General features: G+C 46.5%; 1 protein-coding gene across 3 annotated transcripts in view; it reads right to left on the minus strand.

Annotated features, from left to right (window-relative positions):
- GHR (growth hormone receptor) overlaps positions 1-21,678 on the minus strand; it is a 210,738-nt gene that overhangs the window by 12,551 nt on the left and 176,509 nt on the right. For all 3 annotated transcript variants that reach the window (XM_079791668.1, XM_079791669.1, XM_079791670.1), the window contains exons 4-6: positions 13,281-13,410; positions 6,363-6,535; positions 2,653-2,831 (exon numbers count right to left, since the gene is read on the minus strand). In XM_079791668.1, the coding sequence (XP_079647794.1) occupies positions 2,653-2,831; positions 6,363-6,535; positions 13,281-13,410 (482 nt within the window). The remainder of the gene's footprint in view (positions 1-2,652; positions 2,832-6,362; positions 6,536-13,280; positions 13,411-21,678) is intronic.

Here is a 21,678-nt window from a genome sequence, read left to right on the forward strand (position 1 = left end):
CAATGAAGAGTGTGATGAGGCCTTGTTGGGAGGCAGCTCCGAGCATCACTGACTGAGTCCCAGGCTCCCATGCACCTAGCTCAGAGCTCACGATGTAAGCTGCCTACTTGTGCTGCGGCTGAGACATGACTACGTGCCCGGGTCTTTCAGGCTTGAAAGTATGATTAGAAAATGAATGAGTTCTAATGTTCTGATGTACATCTGTTTTTAGATTGCCAAGCTTTTTAGTCTCAGGATTCTTTGACACTCTTCAAAAATTATTGTGAATCGTAAAGATCTGGTTGATTTGGGTTATACTATCATTATTTACCATATTAGAAATGAAAACTGAGAAATTAAAATGTGCTAATTTTAAAATTAAAATAATAAATTGATTTTATGGTAACATATTTTCATAAAAATTATTGTACTTTCCCAAACAATACGATTATAGTGAAAAGGATGCCATTGTTTTACATTTTTGCAAATCTGCTTAGTAGAAGATGGCTGTATTTTTACATCTGCTTCTAACTAAACCTGTTAGGATGTGTTGTTTTGGTTGACAAGCATGATCAAAACTGAGGAAAAGGAAGGGTATTTTAATAGGCTTTTCAGATAATTGTGGATATTCTTTAACACCAACACCCAAACTCAGCAAGTGGTATTTTCTTAAAGGTTAGCTACGGTGTGGAATCGGAAACCATATCCGTGGATCTTCTGTACGCTGTTCCGTTAGCATCCACCATTCCCTCTGATACTTTGAATGGACCATTTCCCCATGCGTGATTTTCATTACATCACGTACTGATCATTTGGAAAAGACTGGTTCCCTGAGTTATGCAGATTTTCTAAATGTACACACATTTTATTATGCAATACAAAAAGTCACTTTTGCTAACGGTATCACCATTCATCTCATGAGGAGTGTCTTCAAAGACAGGAAGCTAGCAAGTTCATGGTTGTACAAGGAGGCTTTCCAAAACTCCGATTTTCCCTCGCGAGCTCAGATTTTTCATTGGCAACAAACACTGCCAATTGTTTTTCTTAAAGTGATGAGCTTACTTGGTTCTTTTTTCAAGAAACGTTTGCCAAGTATTTGCCAACTCACATCTACCAGTCTAGCAGTCGTTCTTCCAGGTAAAACTGGCGCTCCAAACCACGGTCCCTATAGAATCAGCGAGTTCCGCTGGCAGCCCGGCTGGGTAAGTGCTTTTTCTCAAGGCAACCATCAGCACCGCGTAGGCAGTGAGCGTGCTTTACGCGGACTTCCACGTGGCACACAGAATATTAAAAAGCTGGGACAAAATTGATAATTGTCAAAGCCTCATCAAGGGTGCTCTTGTGTGCAACTGGCTCCCTCCCTCCCCTCCCTGTGAGTGCTCCCAGGGTTGACCAGCAGCACGGGTCGGTCTTACTGCCATGCTTGGTGCTCAGGCGGCCTCAGTTTCCCCACCATTGCTTTTGTACTATCAGGGCAAATCTCACCACAGTGGAAAAAAAAAAGAATTAACATTTTAGTATTATTATGAAAGTGGTCTTGACCTTGCGGACTCGCTGAAAGGGTCTCAGGGACCCTCCAGGGTCTACAGTTCCTGCTTTGAGATCGGCTGCCCTGGGGTACCTGGCACCGTGCCCCGAGTACAGTGGTTATTTCAATCCCTGGTGGCTGGCTACGTGTTTGATGAGCTTGGATTCACAAAGTCTCGTTTGACTCAGCATCCAACCAGGCTTTTTTTTTTACGCCAAGTTACAGAATGGATATCTAAATTAAAACGATGCCGAAAACAGAACCTCAAAGCCCAATATTAAACTGCTCAAAGCTGCTCCAAATTTAGCTTCCCCCCGGTGACAAAACCAGCCGCTTCTTCAGCAGTTCACTGAATGGACAGGGCCCGGTGTCTGAAGAGTCGGCAGTGAGGCTGTGCCAGCCGCTGGGCATGACTGATGCCCGGCCAGAAACCACTGGACTTGGCCGGGGCTGTGGCTGTGGTTAGACTGATTTAGAATTAGTTATATTGGGAACAGCATGATAATCCTGTTTTTCTTCGTGCTGTGTGCCATGCGGAATTTATCTAAGTGCCCGGTTCCCACACGCTTGGCAAGGAAGTGAGGAGTTCAGAGGTCAACCAGCACCATGCTCCTTGAAGACTTAAAAACCTCTTAGCGTGATTGTCCTCTGAGGTATTTAACCAAATATCCTTCTGAAGCCTCTAAAGGGCACATTCCCTCCCTCCGTTTCCCTCCTGGAGTCACTTAAGAACTTAATTTAACGGAGCTCTTGTGAGGAGGAGTAGCAACTAACATCATGGGAGAATATTTAGCCATAGCTCACTGTTGACCTTGATCATGACCCTTCCCATGTTTAGCCACATCCCCAAAGACAGCTAAGTGGCTAGAGTATACAAGTTTGTTCTAAAGTTAAACTGGACAGCAAGGATGACTGGGGACATAGTATCCTTTTCCTTCCAGAGGCTTCCATAGAAGCTCCATGCTGTTGGACAGGACCTCAAGATGATATTTTTTCTGATTATTTTCCTCCAGTAAGAAATGATGCAGCATATAGCATCGACATGTGGTACTAGGTCAAAAGGACACATATCCACGAGAGGGGGTGTTGAAATAAAAGGAAGCCAATTCAAAAGGTTTCCAGTGTGATTTGTAATGATATCTTACCATTTTCCACTGGGTCTCATTTATCTCTTTGTATTGCAGCTCGTACTCCAGGACGATCCAGCCTTTCTGAACATCGGCGTTGGATGGTGGCTCCCATCTCACCTGGATATCCGCGTGAATCCCCGTCAGGCTGGTGTTCAGCAAAGTCCAGTTGAGGCTGATGGGTGGATCTGGTTGTACTGTGTGTTTCAATGGAGAGTTAGTACACAGCTGTGTAGTGACAGAATGCTTTCTTCTGAAGAGACCACGTTACTTTACACATTTCATTATTCATACTCTCAATTCTTCTAATAGTCCTATCAGTCTATTCTCACTTTATTAGAGAGCACCATTTTTTTCTTAAGGGTGATCTGTGTGTAACTCTAAAAATCCCCTATAAAAGTCCTTTTCGAGTTCAAAGTCTGAACGATAACTTTTCTTAAAGATCGTCTGGGTTTTGCATTTCTTTGAGCTCTGATAGAATTAATGCTTTGGGAGTTGGCAAAGGGATTCATTCTACCTAAGGAACAGAGTCAGAAAGACCTGGCATTGAAACACGTGGCTGTATTAGGAACCCGGGGTAGAGGAGTCTTTTTTCCTCCAAACTGTTCAGGACCTGGGGCAAGGACCTTGCTTCACTCCTTTCTGTGTTGCCACCAGCACAGTCCTTCCCAACACTCAGCCAGTGCTCCTTGGCTCGTCTTCCCAGCCACATGCGATCATTTCCCCAGACCTAAGGAGGCAGGCACTGCACGGCTCTCTCAGGTGGTGACGCTGCCGTGTTTTCCTTCACTGAACCCATGTGAACAACTGGCAACAGTGTTTTGCTTGGTTTCTACCAACTGCACATTCTCGGGTAGATCTGCTGCACTTCGCCTATTAGCACCACAAAGACCACCATTTCCCAAAGGTCGAAGAGAAAGATGGATTCTAAAGCCAGGAACTCTATCTAAATGTACATTCTAGATCAGGGGTGGGGAACCTTTATTCTGCCAAGGGCCATTTGGGTATTTATAACATCATTCGCGGGCCCTACAAAATTATCAACTTAAAAATTAGCCTGCTATATTTGGCCAAACATTTAATGAACTCACCCCCTACTTCCGTGGCAGGGCCAGGCCAAATGATTTCGAGGACCTTATAAGGCCCACGGGCCGGATGTTCCCCACCCCTGCTCTAGATAGTCCCCAATAAATTGTTGCTATTTGGGGCTCAGTACCAGACACGGAGTGAAATTTACTTTCTTTTCTATGATATGGAGGTCACCTGGGATGTGGCAATGTCTGGGTCCCCAGGGTTGATCAGAGATAAGCCTACAAACACCAGTATACCCCGCGAGGAGCGCTTACTGGCTGTTAACATTTGGTGGCCAAAGCGGGGAGCTCTTCTTTCAACCAAAGCAGAAACATTGCCTGTGAAGGAGGTTGCTATCGGCCACTGTGGAGTGAGCACCACTTTAAAAAATAAATTGAGAAAGTCCAAATTTGACTAATCATGACTACACTTGGGAAATTAAATTAGAGTGATATGCAAAACAGCTAAGCTACATATGCCACATACTGACAGTAATACCCTTCTTTTCTGGATTTGTTGGGGACTGATGTTCTGATAACCAAAGCTTAACCTTATAAGTGACTGAACTATAAAACAGGTTTTTCATGGGAGAGTTTCTAAAACATATTACTCATGTGACATCTTTAAAATTTCCCTACTTTAAATAGAAGATGAACGGACCCTGTTGAGAAGGCTCGGCGACCTCTCCTGACCTCTCTCTATACTTCCACGTGCCATACCTGCTAACTCACTCCTCTGAGATGTTTAAAAGGCACCTGAGACTGCACACATCCCCAAATTGACCCAGGGCTAGTCTTTTAACACTCTGAGCCTCAGTTTCATCATCTGTAAAATGGGGATGATAAGAACCTATCTCCTGCCCTAACCGGTTTGGCTCAGTGGATAGAGCATCGGCCTGTGGACTCAAGGGTCCCAGGTTTGATTCCGGTCAAGGGCATGTACCTTGGTTTCGGGCACATCCTCGGTAGAGGGTGTGCAGGAGGCAGCTGATCGATGTTTCTCTCTCATCAATGTTTCTAACTCTCTATCCCTCTCCCTTCCTCTCTGTAAAAAATCAATAAAATATATTTAAAAGATTTAAAGAAAAGAACCTATCTCCCATGGTTATTAGATCTGAATCATGATAAATGCTTTGGAAGTGTTAGCTATTACTATCCTTAGTCATGTCCCTGCTTAAACATCCTCAAATGTGCCCCTTGGCAGTAAGATAAAGTTCAAATTCCTTTGTGAGGCACACAAGATCACTGGTGATTTCTCTGCTCCTGAGTCTTTGAAATTTCTGTGCTATTTGTCACTTTTGGAATGTAGTACTTGTTGGAAGACACTGTCCATCTTGTACACCTGGCAACTCCCACTCATGCTTTAAGGAGCAACTGAACTGTCACTATCTCTGTGCAGCCCTTCCTCAGTCAACCATTCGCACCTCTGGCTCCCACCTTGGCTGGCTATGTGTCCCACACACCCGGAGTCCAGCACCCACTATGGCAGTTATTTATTACTTATCGCAATTATTTGTCAGCACACCTGACTCTCTGACTTGACTGTATGTTATTTATTCTGTAGCCACCACACCTGGGCATAGTGCCCAATTAGTGCCCGGCTCATGGCTGGCACTCAATGACGTCAGCCAGGTAAAAGAGTGGGACTGGCAACTGGCAGACACAGGGTCAGGACATGGGTCTTGACCCAGGATTCTTACTACTACCCACTTAGCCACTCAATAGCTACACTTATGCGTGTTAGGACATATACTCAGTAGTCTCTCTAACCTATGCAGTTGGGTTCTCTTTTCTGCTTGTTTTCTTAATCTTCTCCCTAAAGTCAGGCTATCAGATCTACTTGTTTTTGTCTGCAGCTTCTAGCCACTTTCTCTCTGTCTCTTTCCGTTTGCTGATGCCTGGGAAACCAGACAAGAACAGCCCATCCGAGAGAAGCTGCAACAGATGAGCTTTTTTGGATAGATTTGAGGCACCGATGTCAGCTACTCAAAGTCCTTCTTTGATTTTTTTCTACTTAGCTGTTTATACTACTATAGTTTAAACATCCCAATTATAGCTGCTTGTGTTCTTTTGCTGCATTTCCCCCGTGTCCACATGATGGGCAAGGGATAGTCTGTCTGCAGCTTAGTTCACTGTGCTGATTATCTCCAATGTTTGTCTGGAGATTTTATAAATATGTCTTTAAATGAACTTGGGCTGTTTTGTAAATGTAAAACTCCTGAGTTACTGTGCTTTGTGTTAAAAGAAAATCTAGGCACTTATTAGAGCAATGGAAGAGATGAAGGCCAAGCTATATCAGTAGATATGAATATAATAATCATATTGAATGATTAAGAGAGAGGGAATCTTAAGAGTACATTGAGCTTGCCCCCTGCAGTGGCACACAATCCAATCCAGCTTAAAGACCTCCTCAAGGAAGCTTCCCATTCTTCCCTTTTCAACACTTGCTGCCAGATTCTTTTACAGCAGAGACAACTTAAGTCCCCCCTGCCCTTTCCTTCTTGTTCAGCAGCTGATCTCATGCTCGGTCAAGTAGACCTCCATCCACCTGTCGGGCACAGGGACAAGGTCTTCCTACACAGATACACTTGGGCGTTGTAGACCTAGCGGGTACTTAATCTAAAGCCATGTCAAATGAAACACAAACCTGTGATTTACCTATTTCCTCAACAGAGAAGCACTTTTGATCCACAGTACCACCATTGTTAGTGAGCTTGATGCAGTAGGGCACCCAGATGGAGGTATACGATGTGTTAAAGTAACAGCTGTTTTCTCCCGCAGAGACGTAATCAGGGCATTCTTTCCATTCTTGAGTCCATTCTTGAGTGTTCCTGAAATGGAGGGTAAAAAAGGATGAATTGTTCCAAAACCATGCTATAGCTCAAGTCAAAGCGAAGTGAATGACAATCAGATTCAATGAACGGGAACACAAATATTTATGAGCAAGTACTTTAGTGACATAATTTCCAAGATGTATCATATTCGTAGGCACCGTCAGGGTCTGCAGAAGGATCAGGGGCCGTTTGGTACTTCTGCCAATAGTAAGAACACTTACTCACTGACTGCATGTGACCTGCCAGGTCCTAAGCCAAGTGACTCATTGGTAGGTGGTTTATTATCCTCATTCTACAAAGGAGAGTTCTGAGGCTTAGGGAGGTTGAAAAATGTCCTTCATTAAAACACAACAGACAGTTAACCAACTGCCAAACTGTAGAGATTCCCAGAGAACTGTGAGTCCTTAATCCTGGGTGTTTCTCCAACTCCTGGTGGAAGGAACCAGGGCACATGGATGGCATTCTCCAGGCTGAGTAACACTCAGGTGCAGGTGACCTTGAGGTGGAAAATCGGTTACCACCCTTCTCTGGACCACTGTGTCCCGTGTCTACCTCCCCATGGATGTCCTATGCTTGGGAGAGTTTTCCTGATGCCTTGAACTCCTTCCCATACTTGTGATTTCCCCCTTAATTATATGAAGAAGAGCCATGAGAACATTTCAAACATGCAGGACATTCCAGTGATATGCACAGAATATGAAATCCTAGCCTCTTCTCCCCCACCCCTGAAAGAGACAGAAGGCATGAACCCAGAAATCTAAAAGTCTTTCCAAACCCAGAAAAGCATTTTTCTTTTCCATTTTGTAACTAGCAATTGACATTTAATGACAGAATATAGAAAAAAAAAAAGGGGAAACAAACATGGGCTGAAAGGAATCAATGTATTTCCTTATGAGTTCCTTTTTTTTGGTTTCTCCACAAGCAAGTTCCTCTTTTCCTAGACCTTGGATCAGATGAAAACAAACAAATGAACAACAGGACAAAGCACGGAGGACAGATGGACACACGGAGAACACTGAGTTAATAAGGAAGCTGGGTCTTCACCATTTGCATTCCACCATGGAGTTATTCATCTCTGCCCCACTCTGCAGAGAGCACCGTTTACCCAGATGACTGCAAACCACAGCAGGGCATGTATTGAATGGAAAAGAGATGCCAGGAAGTTCACTGCAGACAAAAGTCAGAGTTTTGGGAAAGGAAATTCCCTGGTCTGCTGCCATGGGGACCTGAACAAAAATGCAGAGCAATCAAAGCACCGCTCAGACTCGTCTCCCGCAGCGGGAATAGTGCAAACATGTGACAGGATGCGACACTGCTCTCCCAAGTCCCATCTGTCTGCCTGGCTGACTGAACCCAGCATGCCATCTTTGGGGCCCTACTAGACAAGCACCATATAAGCATTAATTACATCCAGCATTAGCACTGTGCGGATGTGATAATTCATAAGATTCAGTCTCTACCTTTAGGTTGGAGAAAGAACTAGAAATGAATGACTATCTCAGTACTCTTTTGGTCTCCTGCATTCATTCCATTGATATTTAGTAAGCATTGATTATATATAGAACATTGTGCTGGGCATATGGGAGAGTCATATGTGCCTAAGGAGTTACTCTTGCCTCAGGGATATGATTAAAAACTGTATTATAAAGGAGTGGGGGTAAGTGCTCATTAGGCTCCCTAAGAGTTCAGAAGAGGGAATGATTGCTCTGGTTGTTCACGGAAGGCTTCAAGGTGGAGGTGGTGTTTCTTAGCAACCTTGAAGGATGGGGAAAGTTTAATAGATGGCAATAGGGAAAGGAAAGGAGGGAGCAGGGTGGTCAAAGGCATTTAGGGAAAGAAGTATGAGACTGAATGTAGTGAGGGGCGCAGGAGGCAATGGAATAACTGGGAAATACTTTATTAAATTAGAAATGCTAGTTGGGTGGAGTGAGTCCTTATTGGTTTATTCTTCACTAGGCTATCCACTTGAGAAGAGGGTTTATGAATCAAGGAGTCATAGAATCAGGGAATCTGTGGCAGAGGAAATGGGCAATAGGAGTGGCCCCGTGCAGCCCCAGGTGTGGGGGCTGGCAGGCCAGACTGGAGGTCTGTGAGCTCTACCAGGGGTGGGGGTGGGGGTGGCACTGTGGGGAAGGCAGGGCCTGGGGGGAAGGAATGAGGCGCCTGGGGAAGACACAGCCTTCCTCCTTTCCAGCTGTTTCTCAGGCTGGTCTGTTGGCACCAGGAGGAAACTTGTGCAATATCAGGAGGTCCTTGGGACAGCTGCTCATCAGCTGTTGAAAGAACTTGGAATTCAAATGGCAGAAACACCAGGGTCCCAGAGAGGGAACTATCACTTAAATTCTGGTTGAGTTTCTTAAAAGTTGCAAACCCTTGGATGAGAGGAAGACTCAGTCCTGATGGGAAAAATGTGGGTAGAAGCAAGGATAAGTCATGTATGTATGTGTGCATTTATAGTAGGAAAAAGATTTTTAAAAATTAGGACTAGGTGGGTCATTGAACTGTAATACGGTTTATTGTATCTTGAGCTTAAAACTGAAAATAATAGTACATGAAAGGGAACGGTTTAACAAGAGAGCCCAGGGAATGAGGCTTCCATACACTGGCAGAAGGGATAAAAAAATGCATTTAGCATACCCATAGTATTAAAGTTGGTACTAAAATGTCCTAAAGATGTGGGCCACTGCTTGCCAGGTCTGGATTTGATCTAGAGAGGTTAGCTCTGTGTGTTCCACAGCTTCTCAACGTTGGCATGCCAGGCCCCTGCCCCCATGGACCTCAAACCCTCTTTAGATGACCCCAAATCCATTAGCTCCAAAGCACGTACAACTGAAGCATGATGGGTCAGGAGGCTCTTCCAAACACAGCTCCCAACCCCCGCCCTCATGAACCCAAGTTGAATTTTGCTTTAAAGAAATATTTAACATTTATTTTTAAATGATTACATTTAGACAAAAAACCAAATGGACTCACAAAATAGGCACTCTGCCGCCTGCCTTCACTGGGGTGAGAGTCTACACAGCTACTCTCTCCTCTTACTCCCAGCCTAAATCGTGAGACAGGAGTGAGGACTAGAGAGATCAATACCAATCAGAAGAAAGAGCAGAAGAAATGCTTTCCATCTACAGGTAATCAACTGGAAAAGAAATAAAACATCACTTACATTTTAAGGGCAACTGTTTTCATTACATACAGAGCATGTGCTTTAAGCTTAAAATGTAACCTTTTCCTTAGAAAAAGACAGGAAAGCAACATGTCCCACCTGGCATGGGAGAGAAACTTACTTTTATTTTTTAAAAAGTATATTTTTATTAATTTCAGAGAGGAAGGGAGAGAGTGAGATAGAAACATCAATGGTGAGAGAGAATTATTGATTGGCTGCCTCCTACATGCCACCTTCTGGAGATTGATCCCACAACTTGGGCATGTGCCCTGACAGGGATTTGAACCTGGTTCATAGGTCAATGATCAACCACTGAGCCACACCCAGCCGGGCAAGAAAACTTCTTTTTAAAAGGCCAGGATATGATGGAGGGGGGATGGTAGAGGTGGAAGGATACAGCCTTGGGGACTGGGTCTTCACATGCCCACTTCCTTGAGGAGCGGAGGGCACAGCATCTCTGCTGGACTCAGAGCCGCCTTTGGCGGTGCCTGTCGAGTCCCCTCCAAGCACAGAGGCTGAATGTGGCACTGTCTCCATCACAGGGGGACAGAGACTGGCCTGGATGGGCTGCCCTCCTCCGGCTCACCTGGGGAGGTGGGTGCCAGCTGCCTGGCTCTGTCCTGTTGACAGACAGCTCACATGTTTAGGTTCCCTTGGCCCTTACTGGTAGTACCAAGGCCAGGCCCCTCCCCTGCTCTGGTTCTGGGTGAAATCATGTCGCCGCTTTATTTGTGTGTCAGGGATGGGGAATCATGAGTCTGTGGATCCAGGAGCTGCCTGGGAACTGACTTCTGAGAGACAGTGACAAGAGTCAGGGTGCACGGCTGTTGTCCTGCTACTCATCTGTTCCCTCATCGGAGCAGCTAGTCCTAACCCTCCCGACCCTTCGGTTCCCAGATAAACCGGGTGGGGCTTATGCTATTTTGGCTGAGATATTAAAAATAATTATATTTTTATAGGAAAAACACAAAATGCTGACTTTAACCAGTTTAAATGGGCAGTAATCACAAGGTTGTGCTTAGGGGGTTTGAGGAGGTGATCATTTCCCCCCCTGGGGCCCCAAACTCCACTGCGGCCCAAACTAATGGCGTCCTTCTGCGTATGTTGGAGATCTCCCCTCCACCTGGTCCACTTTCAGTGGCTTCCTGCTGGCACAGAGCCTGGGCTGGGATGAGGGATGCCGAGGGGCCTGGCTGCGCGGAGGAGCCCGGAGGCCAGGGGATGGGCCCTGCCACGGAGGGGGAGGGACAAACATGCATGTGTGAAGGCTTCACCCCTGGGGATCAGCCTTTTAGTTCAGGTTCAAATTTGGTGAATCCCAGGCTGGTGAAACCCATTTTCATAAAGTGGGCCCACGTCCGCTCTTCCCCGTTCGTGTAGTTAACTGTCCTGGCTTACGAATAACTGGCTTAGTTTTAACTGAGCTGGCTCTCTGCGGTGCTGAAGCGAAAGCCTGAAATGGAGCCTCTGAAATCCCTCTCTCTTCTCTGAACACAACCCACAGATACTGAAAAGTGTTACCAAACATTTTCGCTTCCTCGTCCCGAATACAAATCAGCTTTGGTTACTGGCTCTTCTCTCTCTGCAGTGGCAGCATTAACAAAAGAAACAAAAAAAGAGCATTTGGTACCCAACCATCTCATCTTTGTGAGCCCTTTGGGGAGACATCCAAGAGACCACTCTCACACCTGGGAGGTAGGTAAGGCCAGGCCTTGTATATCTTATTTGCAAACGAAGCACCCCAGCTCTGCATTAAACATGTTCTTATAGGATACGAAAAGTCACAAACAATTGTAAAGAATCAAAATCAATTTTGTAGCCCAGAATTGTAATTTTACATCACTATTATTTTAAATTGTTATTATGCCACAGTAATAAAAATAGGCAGCCACCACGGATTGTACACAGTATAATAGGCAGCTATCATGTATTGCATCCTCATCATGTGCCAAGCACTGTGCTAAGTGCTTTTCACGTGTTAGCTAATAAAACCCCCATCAGAAGCCATGAGGCAAGGCCCATTAGCTCCGCTTTGCAAACGAGGCAGCTGAGCTTGGACAGACTGACCCATCTGCCCGCATCACTTGGTGAGCGAAGGCCAGAGCCAGGCCGCAACGCAGCTGTTGGCCCTGAGCTCACGTCCTTAACTGCTCACGGCACCTTCCTTCCCTCTCCCTGCTGCTCCATGGAGATAGGGTCCTGCGAACCTTGCATCTTGCTTAAGCCTTCCTTGGGTTTGGGTGGAAAAGAGGAGCCGAGAGAGTGCTTGAGCCCCCATATTAAAAAGCAAGCATAAAAGTACAACTTAAGAGTAAGTAGTATTGGAAATAATGTCAGGTGAAGGGTAAGAAAGAAATGACTTGGGTGGTGATTGTATTGAGAGATCTGTTTCACTGTTATTTTAAAGGATTCCTGGCAAAAGTAGGTAGAAAAGTACTACAGGCCCTTATTGAATTAAGAATTTTCTATGTAGAAACCAAACTGAGACTTAACACATATATCTTTTCAAGAAACCCCCATGAGTTCCCACCATAGACAAGGAAAAATAAAGCCCTCCCCTGGCCCACAGCCTCGTCACATTCTGGCCTGGCTCGGCCTCCACCCCTTCTCATAGCACTCCCCCATCTGCCGCCTGGCACCACCTGTGCTGCCTCCCGCCAAGTCGGCCTCAGGGCCTTCGCACTTGCAGTTTCCCCCAGATATTCACGTGGCCCTCGCAGTTTATTATGTCTCTGCTATGATGCACTACATCAGAGAGACCTCCTATCACCTCCGCATTCAAAAGATCACCCTAACTCCCTTTACACACTTTCACACACACTCACCCACACTTTCACACTCACGTACATTCATGCACATTCATGCACTCACACATGCACACTTACACTTTCACACCCTCACCCTCACACACTAATGCACAACCTTGCACTCCCACATGCACACTCACACTTTCACACATTCACCCTCACACACTCATGCACACGCATATAGTTGCACACAGTGCTGACACTCTGTCTTCTTTCCGGCTTTACTTTTCTTAATAAACCATAGTATCAGCTGCCATTTTACTTTGCAAAGTTTTATTGTCTATCCTCCCTCACTGAAGAGGAATCTCCATGAGACCAAGAACTTTAATGCTGAACACAGGAGCTGCCCCCTGGTGGTCAGTGCGCTCCCAAAGCGGTGTGTGTGTGTGTGGGTGCTGCTCAGCCATAAGCTGGGCTGGTGAGTGCAGCGGTGGTGGCAGGAGCCTCTCCTGCCTCCACGGCAGCACTAAGGATGTCCGACTGATGGCTTAGGCCCATGGGGAGCAGGCCTAAGCCATAAGTTGGACATCCCCCAAGGGCTCCCGGACTGCGCAAGGGCGCATGCAGGGCTGAGGGGGAATATCCCGCCTCCCCCCCCCACCCCCCCGAGTGCACGAATGTCGTGCACCGGGCCTCTAGTTGTTAAATAAAGGAGTGAATACGTTTAGAGCATCTAAAGAAACCATTTCAATTCCTTCCACTGTCCAGGACTCAGCACACTTCAATCAGAAAATCTATGGAGATAAAAGTCAGAAAGGCATGAAGGCGGCACCTTCTAATGTAAAACAGCTGCACGGCGCCTGGGTTCCCGAAACCGTGATGCACCCCGTCTGTCCAGTAGCATGAAAACGTCTCTAGTTCAGGTGAACGGCACTTGGTGAACTGGGGCCTCCCGGAAGAGTCTGCAGAATAAAAGGAAAAGGCAAAGCATGAAACCAGGAGGGTCATGTACGGTCTCAAAGACACTCACATCGAAAGTGATGGGGAAGCATCCTTTCTCCTAGAAAGGCTGTTTTTCTAAATCACACTTTCAGAGCGCGTTGCTTTCAGTTATTTCTCTGTCAGCCCTTGATTCCACAGACAAACCATTTTGTCTTATTTCAGATATTAGTTCCTAGGGCCTGTTTAAGAAACCAGGGCTAGAGATGAGGATTTTGGAATAGGAAGTTTATTTGGGAGGTGACCCCAGGAACTAGAAGTGAGGGAACGGGATTGGGGAAGGGGAGGGAGCCCAGAAGATACAGTGTGTGTTATTCAGCTGCTTATCATGGTGGCTCCTCTGAGATCCTGTGGAGTGTGCCTCCCCGCTGTCCTGGACAAGAATGACAGGCTGGGTTAGGGTTAGGGTTGAACTGCAGACTAATCAGATAAGGAGCAAAAAACCCCCAAAACAAAACAAAACAAAAACAAAAAACACCACCAAACCAAACTAAACCAAACCAAAACTTGACCATCTCTAAAATGGCCATGGAAGTCAGAAGAACAATGAGAACTGATATACAACATCGCTTTGTCCCAGATGTGCCTCTGACCCGTGTATAGCTGCAGATTTCACAGATGCAGAGAGTTAACCTAATACCCTAACATAGAGGAGGCATTCTCCACTTCCCAAAATAGAATTGACCCATATGTACGCATAAGTTGTTCAGAGTCTGACATCTAGTTAGTGAGTTTACTGGCTGAATCTTTTAAAAAAGAATGCAACCGTGAGTGACTTTTTATTTAAAAATCTATATAAAGAGAAAAGGCCCTGTCATGGATGCTGTGGTCCCTACGTCCCATTTCTTTGCCCACAGGATGTCACACAGCCACCACTGCACATGGCTGGGCACACTTCAGGTGCCTGCCTAGGTTTCTCAGAAGTCAGGTGAGGACTCAGCCCAAGTGCAGGTGCAGTTGAGTTCATGGGCATTAATACCCCCAGGGCATCCTTCAGCCAGTGGGTGATTGGAGCTGTTACACATGAATACGGTGAAAAACGTGTTTCCTTAGGCAACACCTGTCACACAGAGATGACCTGGAGAAATTCCTTTTCTTAATAGCTGAAGCACTGAAAATGGTAATTTTTGGTCCTTCCAGAAAATCAGTAATTAGTAAAACATACTTAAACAACTATTTTAATGCCTGCACGTTTGAGGAGAGAGAGTATTTCCTTCTGACAGTTCTTTCACACAAAAGGTAAGAAGAGAAAATGCAGAGGGGCGGGGGCTGGGGGACTGAGTGAAAAGGGGAAGGGATTGAGAAGTGCAGATTGGTGGTTACAGAATAGTCAGGGGATGTCAAGTACAGCGCCAGGAATATAGCCAATAATACTGTAATCACCATGTATGGGGCCAGGCGGTACTGGAAATATCAGGGTGAAGACTTTGACAAGTATATGATTGCCTCACCTCTATGCTGTACACCTGAAACCAACACAAAATAATACTGAATGTCAACTGTCATTGAATAATAGTTTTTTTATTTTTTCAAAAAGAAGAGGAACTCCACTGCATTACAAATGGAGAGATCTGGGTGCTAGGCCTGCCTCTGAGACTGTCTGCCTGTGACCTTCCAAAGCCATTGTTTCGGGCAGAAAGAAGAGGAGGAGCAGCTGAAGGGGAAGGGATGGTTGGAGGGAAAGGCCAACCCGACCTTCTCCAGAGCTGACCTTCTCCAGAGCTGACCTTCTCCAGAGCTGACCTTCTCCAGAGCTCGGGTGGGGAGTGACCCTCAGCGGCCACCTGCCCTCGCACGGAGGACCTCGGCCGCACCACGTCACCCAGCAGATCTGGGTTCTGCTCAGAAATCTGCACACTTGTGATCACCCCTGCACACAGGCTCGTGGGGGGAGGGGCTGGAAGGGACAGCCGTGCCTCCTGGCCAGAGTGCAGCTCAGCCAGCACAGCATGTGAGCATTTCCTGTTGAGCTGAGCAGCAGTGGCAAACGCTGGGGAAAGGAGGAAAACAAAGCCACGGGTCTCCGTGTGAGTAAGAACTACAACTTGTCAGACAGCCTAAGAAAAACAATTTCATAGGGTAGCTAGCTAAACTCGAAACATGGTTTTAATCCTAAAGGAGGAGAGAAACGGCAAGAGCAGAGCAGAGTACGGGATTATAGGTGCATGGAACATGAAAGAGGAAACATTGTCATGAGAGAAAGGCAGGAAGCTCATGGGCCCGACGACTTCTGGCCCCTTTTGGGTGGATCTGGGTTCTGCTCAGAAATCTGCAAAGGCAGCCGATCTCGGGCCAGTTTGGGAAGCGTTGCCACAGCAGCTCGGTCACCCCGATGTGGATCAAGCGGTTTACTGCTGAACGTAAGCCAAAGTGAGGAAATACTCGCTGTCAGTGGAAATAGCTTTCATATGCTCTGAGGATTGCACAAGCACATGGTCTGGCCAAGTGTGGAGAAACTGCAGTGTTCCTTCCCCAAACCATAAACAAGAGGCGGTGATCCCAGCGGTCAGTCCACGCCCCGGTCTTCGCCTGCACAGGCTTTGGGCGAGATCTCTGGGGACTGAGTAGCTGAAATGTACCAGGGATCGACCAACACCTTTGTATACAGCCTCTACGCTTGGGTAAAGCAACAGCATAGAGATAGCCACGATCCTGGAAGGTCTGATGAGAGAGGACGTGGACATGTGGTTCCGCCGTGGTGGAGAGAAGCCACTGCATTCAGCACAGCGGATTTTCCAAGCCCCTTTCTCAGGCAAGGACCAGATGGAAGGGGACTAATAACATGGTCACAGCAGCTAAGACTCAGGGGTGCCACGTGCCAGGCACCATTCTGCACATCATACGTATTAACTCCCTTCATTCTCACAGCTAGGAATGAGGTAGGTACTGTTATCACACCATCTCAGAGACGAGAGCACTGAGAACAGAAGTCAAATAACTGGCCTGCGGTTCTAGGTTACCAAGAGCAAGAATGCTCATTGCCATCGGGCAGTCTTACTTCAGAGTCTCATGGAAGCCACAACCCTCGTAGCCTTCAAAGTCTGAGAGTGACCCTCGGGAAGAAATCACCACCCAGTATGCACGTATTTACTTACGTGATATGTCAAAAAAGAAACTATCTCAAGATATGCTAACTCTTCATACCTGCAATGAACTCGGATGTACTCTATTCCAGTTTATAAATGACTAGTGGCCTGGTGCACGAAATTCGTGCACATTAAAAGGGGATTAATTAGAGGAAATATTTTAATATTGCTATTTGCCCTTTCTCTATAATAGAAGTGTCAGAGATGAAAGAAAATTAGTAAAATGTATATGAAAATCTTCCTCCTGTCAGAGTCTAGGGCACACTGCGGGACCCAGAGTCAAGCCCTCAGCCACCCGTGGCACCTCAAAATCACATGAGACCCAGCCCCAGCCAGCCCCACCCCCATTGGGTGAGATTCAGACCCGGCCGGCCCCACCCCCGTCAAGCCCCAGGTGGGGGGGCGCAGCCTCAGGTCCCCTGGCCTGGGGGGAGCAGTGTGAGGTCCTCTGGCCCAGCTCCGGGGCAGGGGGTGCACCTTGAGGTCCCCTGTCAAGCTCCACAGGGCAGGGGGTGCAGGCTCAGGTCCCCTGCCCTGGCCCAGCGCCATGCAGCCTCAGGTCCCTGCTGATTGCTCCTTAAGACTCCTTATGGGAACTCGGCCTCTGCTGTGGGTGCAGCCATCTTGTGTTACGGAAACCCTGCCTCCGCTGTGGGCGCCACCATCTTTGTGACGGTCAATTTGCATATCCCCTCTTTATTAGATAGACTGCTGCTCAAGACCCAGAAAAGTGGTTTCCTAATGGGTCCCCATGTTCAGTTTGAGATACACTGCACACAAAGCTCTCCTGTGTCCCTGAAAGTTGAAAATTAATGTGCATCTCCTTCAGAGCCAGGCAAGACTGCACCCTTTACCTGGCACACGTTATGACATGGTCAACAGGACTGTGGTTTCCAGGTAACCAAAACTTATTCTTGAAATACTTGCCCCTGCAAATATATTTAAAGATTGTTTTGATCACTAAAAAAAGTCAAATGTCACATGACCTTTTTAATGGCTTTGCATGGGGCCAGGGACTATTATACTGAATTATGATGTATGTGTGCAGAGGGGAGGCTGGCCTCTTCTTGACCCCACACTAAGTAGCTGCACTGCTTTGCTGGTGGGACTCATGCTCTCACTTCAGCTTTGCTTAATTCACAAGTAGTTCTTTCCCTGGAGTGCCGTAGTTTATTAATAATAATAACAATTCTCCATCTTGAGAGTTGCCTTGGCAGTTGATGAAAGTTACCGGGAAATAACTTGATGATACTGGTAACACCTGAGAGCACAGACTCGGGAGCTGGCCTCCTGGGTTCCAGCCCCACCTCCATCACTTACGTCTGTGCGATCTTGGCAACATGCTTGGCCTCTTCAGTTTCCTCACCAGTGAAGCGGGGATGATGACAGTACCTCATAGGGTTATTGTGAAGATTAATAAGGTAATAATAGATGTCAACCTCCCAGAACAGTGCCTTACTCTCAGTATAAAGTAAGCACTGTTGTGTTTGTTGTTATTTCCATCCTCACAGTCAGCTGTGAGGGTCAGTGAATGATTTGTTGACTGTTGTTACCTGGGAAGTGCTGGAGATGGACATTGTCACATCTGAGACCCATCCTCATTTCCCAGGCTGATGGTGACAAGTCCTTCGGTGCTGGCTGGAACGTCGGAAGTGGGTGAAGTGGTGCTGTGACAGCGTGCCCCTCACTGTTCACAGGTGATTCTCTGTGGCTGTGCTCTAGATGGTCAGGGCTACCAACGCCCGAGTCCTACACAACTGGAGGAGGTCGCTGTATCCTTACATATTGGTATTAACATGTAAAGAATCCCACGCAAAGGCTTGCCCTGTGGTTCCTGAGAAACCATGCTGCAAGTCTAGAAGTTCCTGGGCGGGAGGAGACTCAGCAGTGACTCAGGCCCCACGAGGTTCTCAGGGACATTTAGAACGCTGCCTGATGCTTTCCCTGGCGACCTGGGCTCTCTGGAGTCCCAGTGGGAACTGCCGAGGCCTCTTGGCCATGACCTTTTCAGAAGCAGCACACTGAATGGGCAGAGTCTGAACTGGAATTGGAGTTCTGGTTCTCTCACTAATGGTCCACCCAACTCTCCCACCCAGAGTGAAAACAGCTAACAGGAAAATCTGAACCCCCAACCTCCTCTCCTCCTTGTCTGTCCAAACTTTTTCTCTGCTCAACAAAGAAAAACACCTTCCATTTTTCGGTCCTTTGGATTTTTTTTTTTTTAAGAGATGTTCGCATCAGACATTCCATGTTTCAGTTAATCAAGAAGCATTTATGCAGCAGCTATCATGTGTAAGACACTTTTGGGTGCAGTAGGAATTATAAAAATAATGTGCAATGCGGATTCTGCCTTTGAAGAGCTGTAACCGGGCACCTGAGAGGACACCCGGGCCTGTGAGAATAGCTAACAGTAAGTTCACAGAAAGATAAGGGCTTTAGGGAGTCAGAAGAAGTGGGGGTGGAGGGACAGAGGAAGGTTTCACAGAGGAGTAAGGAGAGGGGGATGAACTCAATCCGGTTTGCTGTGATGGAAAATGCTGATGATCACTGACCAAAAGCCACCTGGACACATCAGCTTCTTTACCTTCATAGCCTCCTGAGCCAGGATGTGCGTTCTAACAAGATCCCGGGTGATCCGCACACACATTAGAGATTGAGAGGCATGGACGTAAGGCTCTGACTGCCAGCTAAGGACTCTTTCTAATGGGACCAGCTGTTCTCAGCTCCAGCTACACCGTAGAGTCACCCGGAGGATCTTGAACCAACTACCTTCCAGAGACCTAATTTAATTAGATTGGACAATGGTTTACACAGTGTTATATGTTAATTATATCTTTAAAAAAGTAACATGATTCTCAATATATTGAGTAAAAAAAAAAAAGATTGGGTGATGCCTGGGCATTGGTACTGTTTTAAATGCCCCAAGGAACTCTGGTGCACAACCAAGGTTGAGGTTCTCTGAATTAGAACAATGAGCTTCTCTGTTAGGTAAGTACAATGAATTCTTAAGCAAATAGTACACTGAAAGGCCCGTCAAATGCCGAGTCCTGTGAAAAACAAACCAAATAAGGATTAGCGAGGTCAGGCAGCAGCATCGAATCTCGAATCTCGGGGGTGGGGGGGTGGGGAGCTGGACCAAACCCCGTATAATGAGGAAGTGGGGGGTGTCCTGCTAGCTCTCGGGAGGCAGCGTGGTGGACAGCACAGCCCCTCTTGCGGGTGATCTTCCTGGGTCCCCAGGAAGGGCCAGCCTAAATCCCACTTGTGTGGAGCAGAAACATATGCTCACAGCTGCGTTTCAGGGGCTCGAACGCTGCAGTTCTCTGTATAAGGCGGTGAGAGTGCAGCTGCCCTCATTGCGGGAGTCACGGAAGTGAGTGTTAGATTCTCTCCTGCAGATCCCCGGAGCAGAGCCAACTCTGAGCCCCAGGATGGCCCTGTGTGGGTCCACACAATAGAACAGCCCTGGTTGCCTTTGCGGGGAAACAAACAGCTTCTCGACAGAACACATCCTAGCAGTCCCCGGCATGGCTCTCCTGCGGCAAATTTCCTAAGCCCTCCTAGTTCTTCATTCATCTGCTCTTTCTGGAGCTCACTGCTGGAGAGATCTGTGTGCTTTAGAGAGATGCTTCTTGAACGTCACTGTGCTGCAGAGCTTCACTTGAGGATCTTTTAAATGCAGATGTAAAAGGCAGGGTCTGAGAATTTGCCCTTTCGATAAGTTCCCAGATGCTGTTGATGCTGCTTCTGGTGACCACAGCCTGAGGAGCAGGAATTTATATCTGTGCTATCCAGTAAGGTAGCCACGAGCCTCCTGTGTCTGTCAAGCATGTGAAAGGGGGCTAGTGCAACCAAGGAACTGAGTTTTTAATTTATTCAATTTTAATTAATTTAAATTCAAATTGAAAAATAAAAACAGTATAAATATTTTCCCTTAAATATAACCTTATTGTTTTAGTAGGTCTATACTTCACTTTACTGAAAATTCAGTGGAAGATTACATACCAAAGTATAGAGCTTACCCCCGATTCAATGACTCCATCCCCCTGGTCCACTCTCTTGAGAGAGCTCAGTTTTTCATGTAGTTCACAGACACTCAGCAGGAGACCCAATCTGACCTTCTGAGCAGAGCACCTAATATTCTAAAACTGCCTCTCCTCACTTGCTGCCTGTGGAATAGCCCTCTTCCCAATGTTAGACCCTTGGTAGGTAGGAGCAATGTGAAATAGTAGAAAGAGCACAGGCTTGGGAGCAAGCTGGATTTACGTCTGAACACCAGATGTGTGCCTTGATAGAAATATTACATACATTTTTTCTAAGCCTTTTTTGGGGTATTAGGCTCAGTTTCCCCATGCGTACAATAAGAGCAAAATACCTCATAGTTGCTGGACATCAAATCAGATTATTTATACAAAGTGCTTGGCACATGGTTTTCAAAAAAGAACTACCAACACCGGCATGACACAGAAAAAGCTCACCAATTTTTATGGATTAGTAGATCCTGACTTCATCTATTGTGCTCCATGGAAATGTTTGAAATTTAACAGGGCCTTCTACATTGCAATGTCTTAGCCTACAGGCATGCCTCACAAGGAGAATCTATAGAATTGGAATGGGTCACTTAGAAAGGTATTTAGGACTAGCAAATCTTCCTAATCCACCAAAATGGAAGCTACCTTCTTATTCTCGCACCCAGTGTTAAGTGCAAAACAAATTTAGGTCAGAAGTAATGAACTCCCAAGGTTCTAAGGCAGGTTTCTTTTTTTTAATTTTAAAAAAATATATATTTTATTGATTTTTTACAGAGAGGAAGGGAGTGGGATAGAGAGTTAGAAACATCGATGAGAGAGAAACATCGATCAGCTGCCTCCTGCACACCCCCTACGGGGGATGTGCCCACAACCAAGGTACATGCCCTTGACTGGAATCAAACCTGGGACCCTTCAGTCCATAGGCTGACGCTCTATCCACTGAGCCAAACCAGTTAGGGCCTAAGACAGGTTTCTAACCTCAACACTATTGATGTTCTGGACCAGACAGTTCTTTGTTGAGGGGCCTGTACTTCTAGGATTTTCAACATCATCCCTGGCCTCCACCCACTGGATGCCAGCAGCACTCCTCTGTCCCCCTGTGTGACAACCAAGA

Source organism: Cnephaeus nilssonii (assembly GCF_951640355.1).
Source record: "Cnephaeus nilssonii genome assembly, chromosome: 2".
Taxonomy (NCBI): Eukaryota; Metazoa; Chordata; class Mammalia; order Chiroptera; family Vespertilionidae; genus Cnephaeus; species Cnephaeus nilssonii.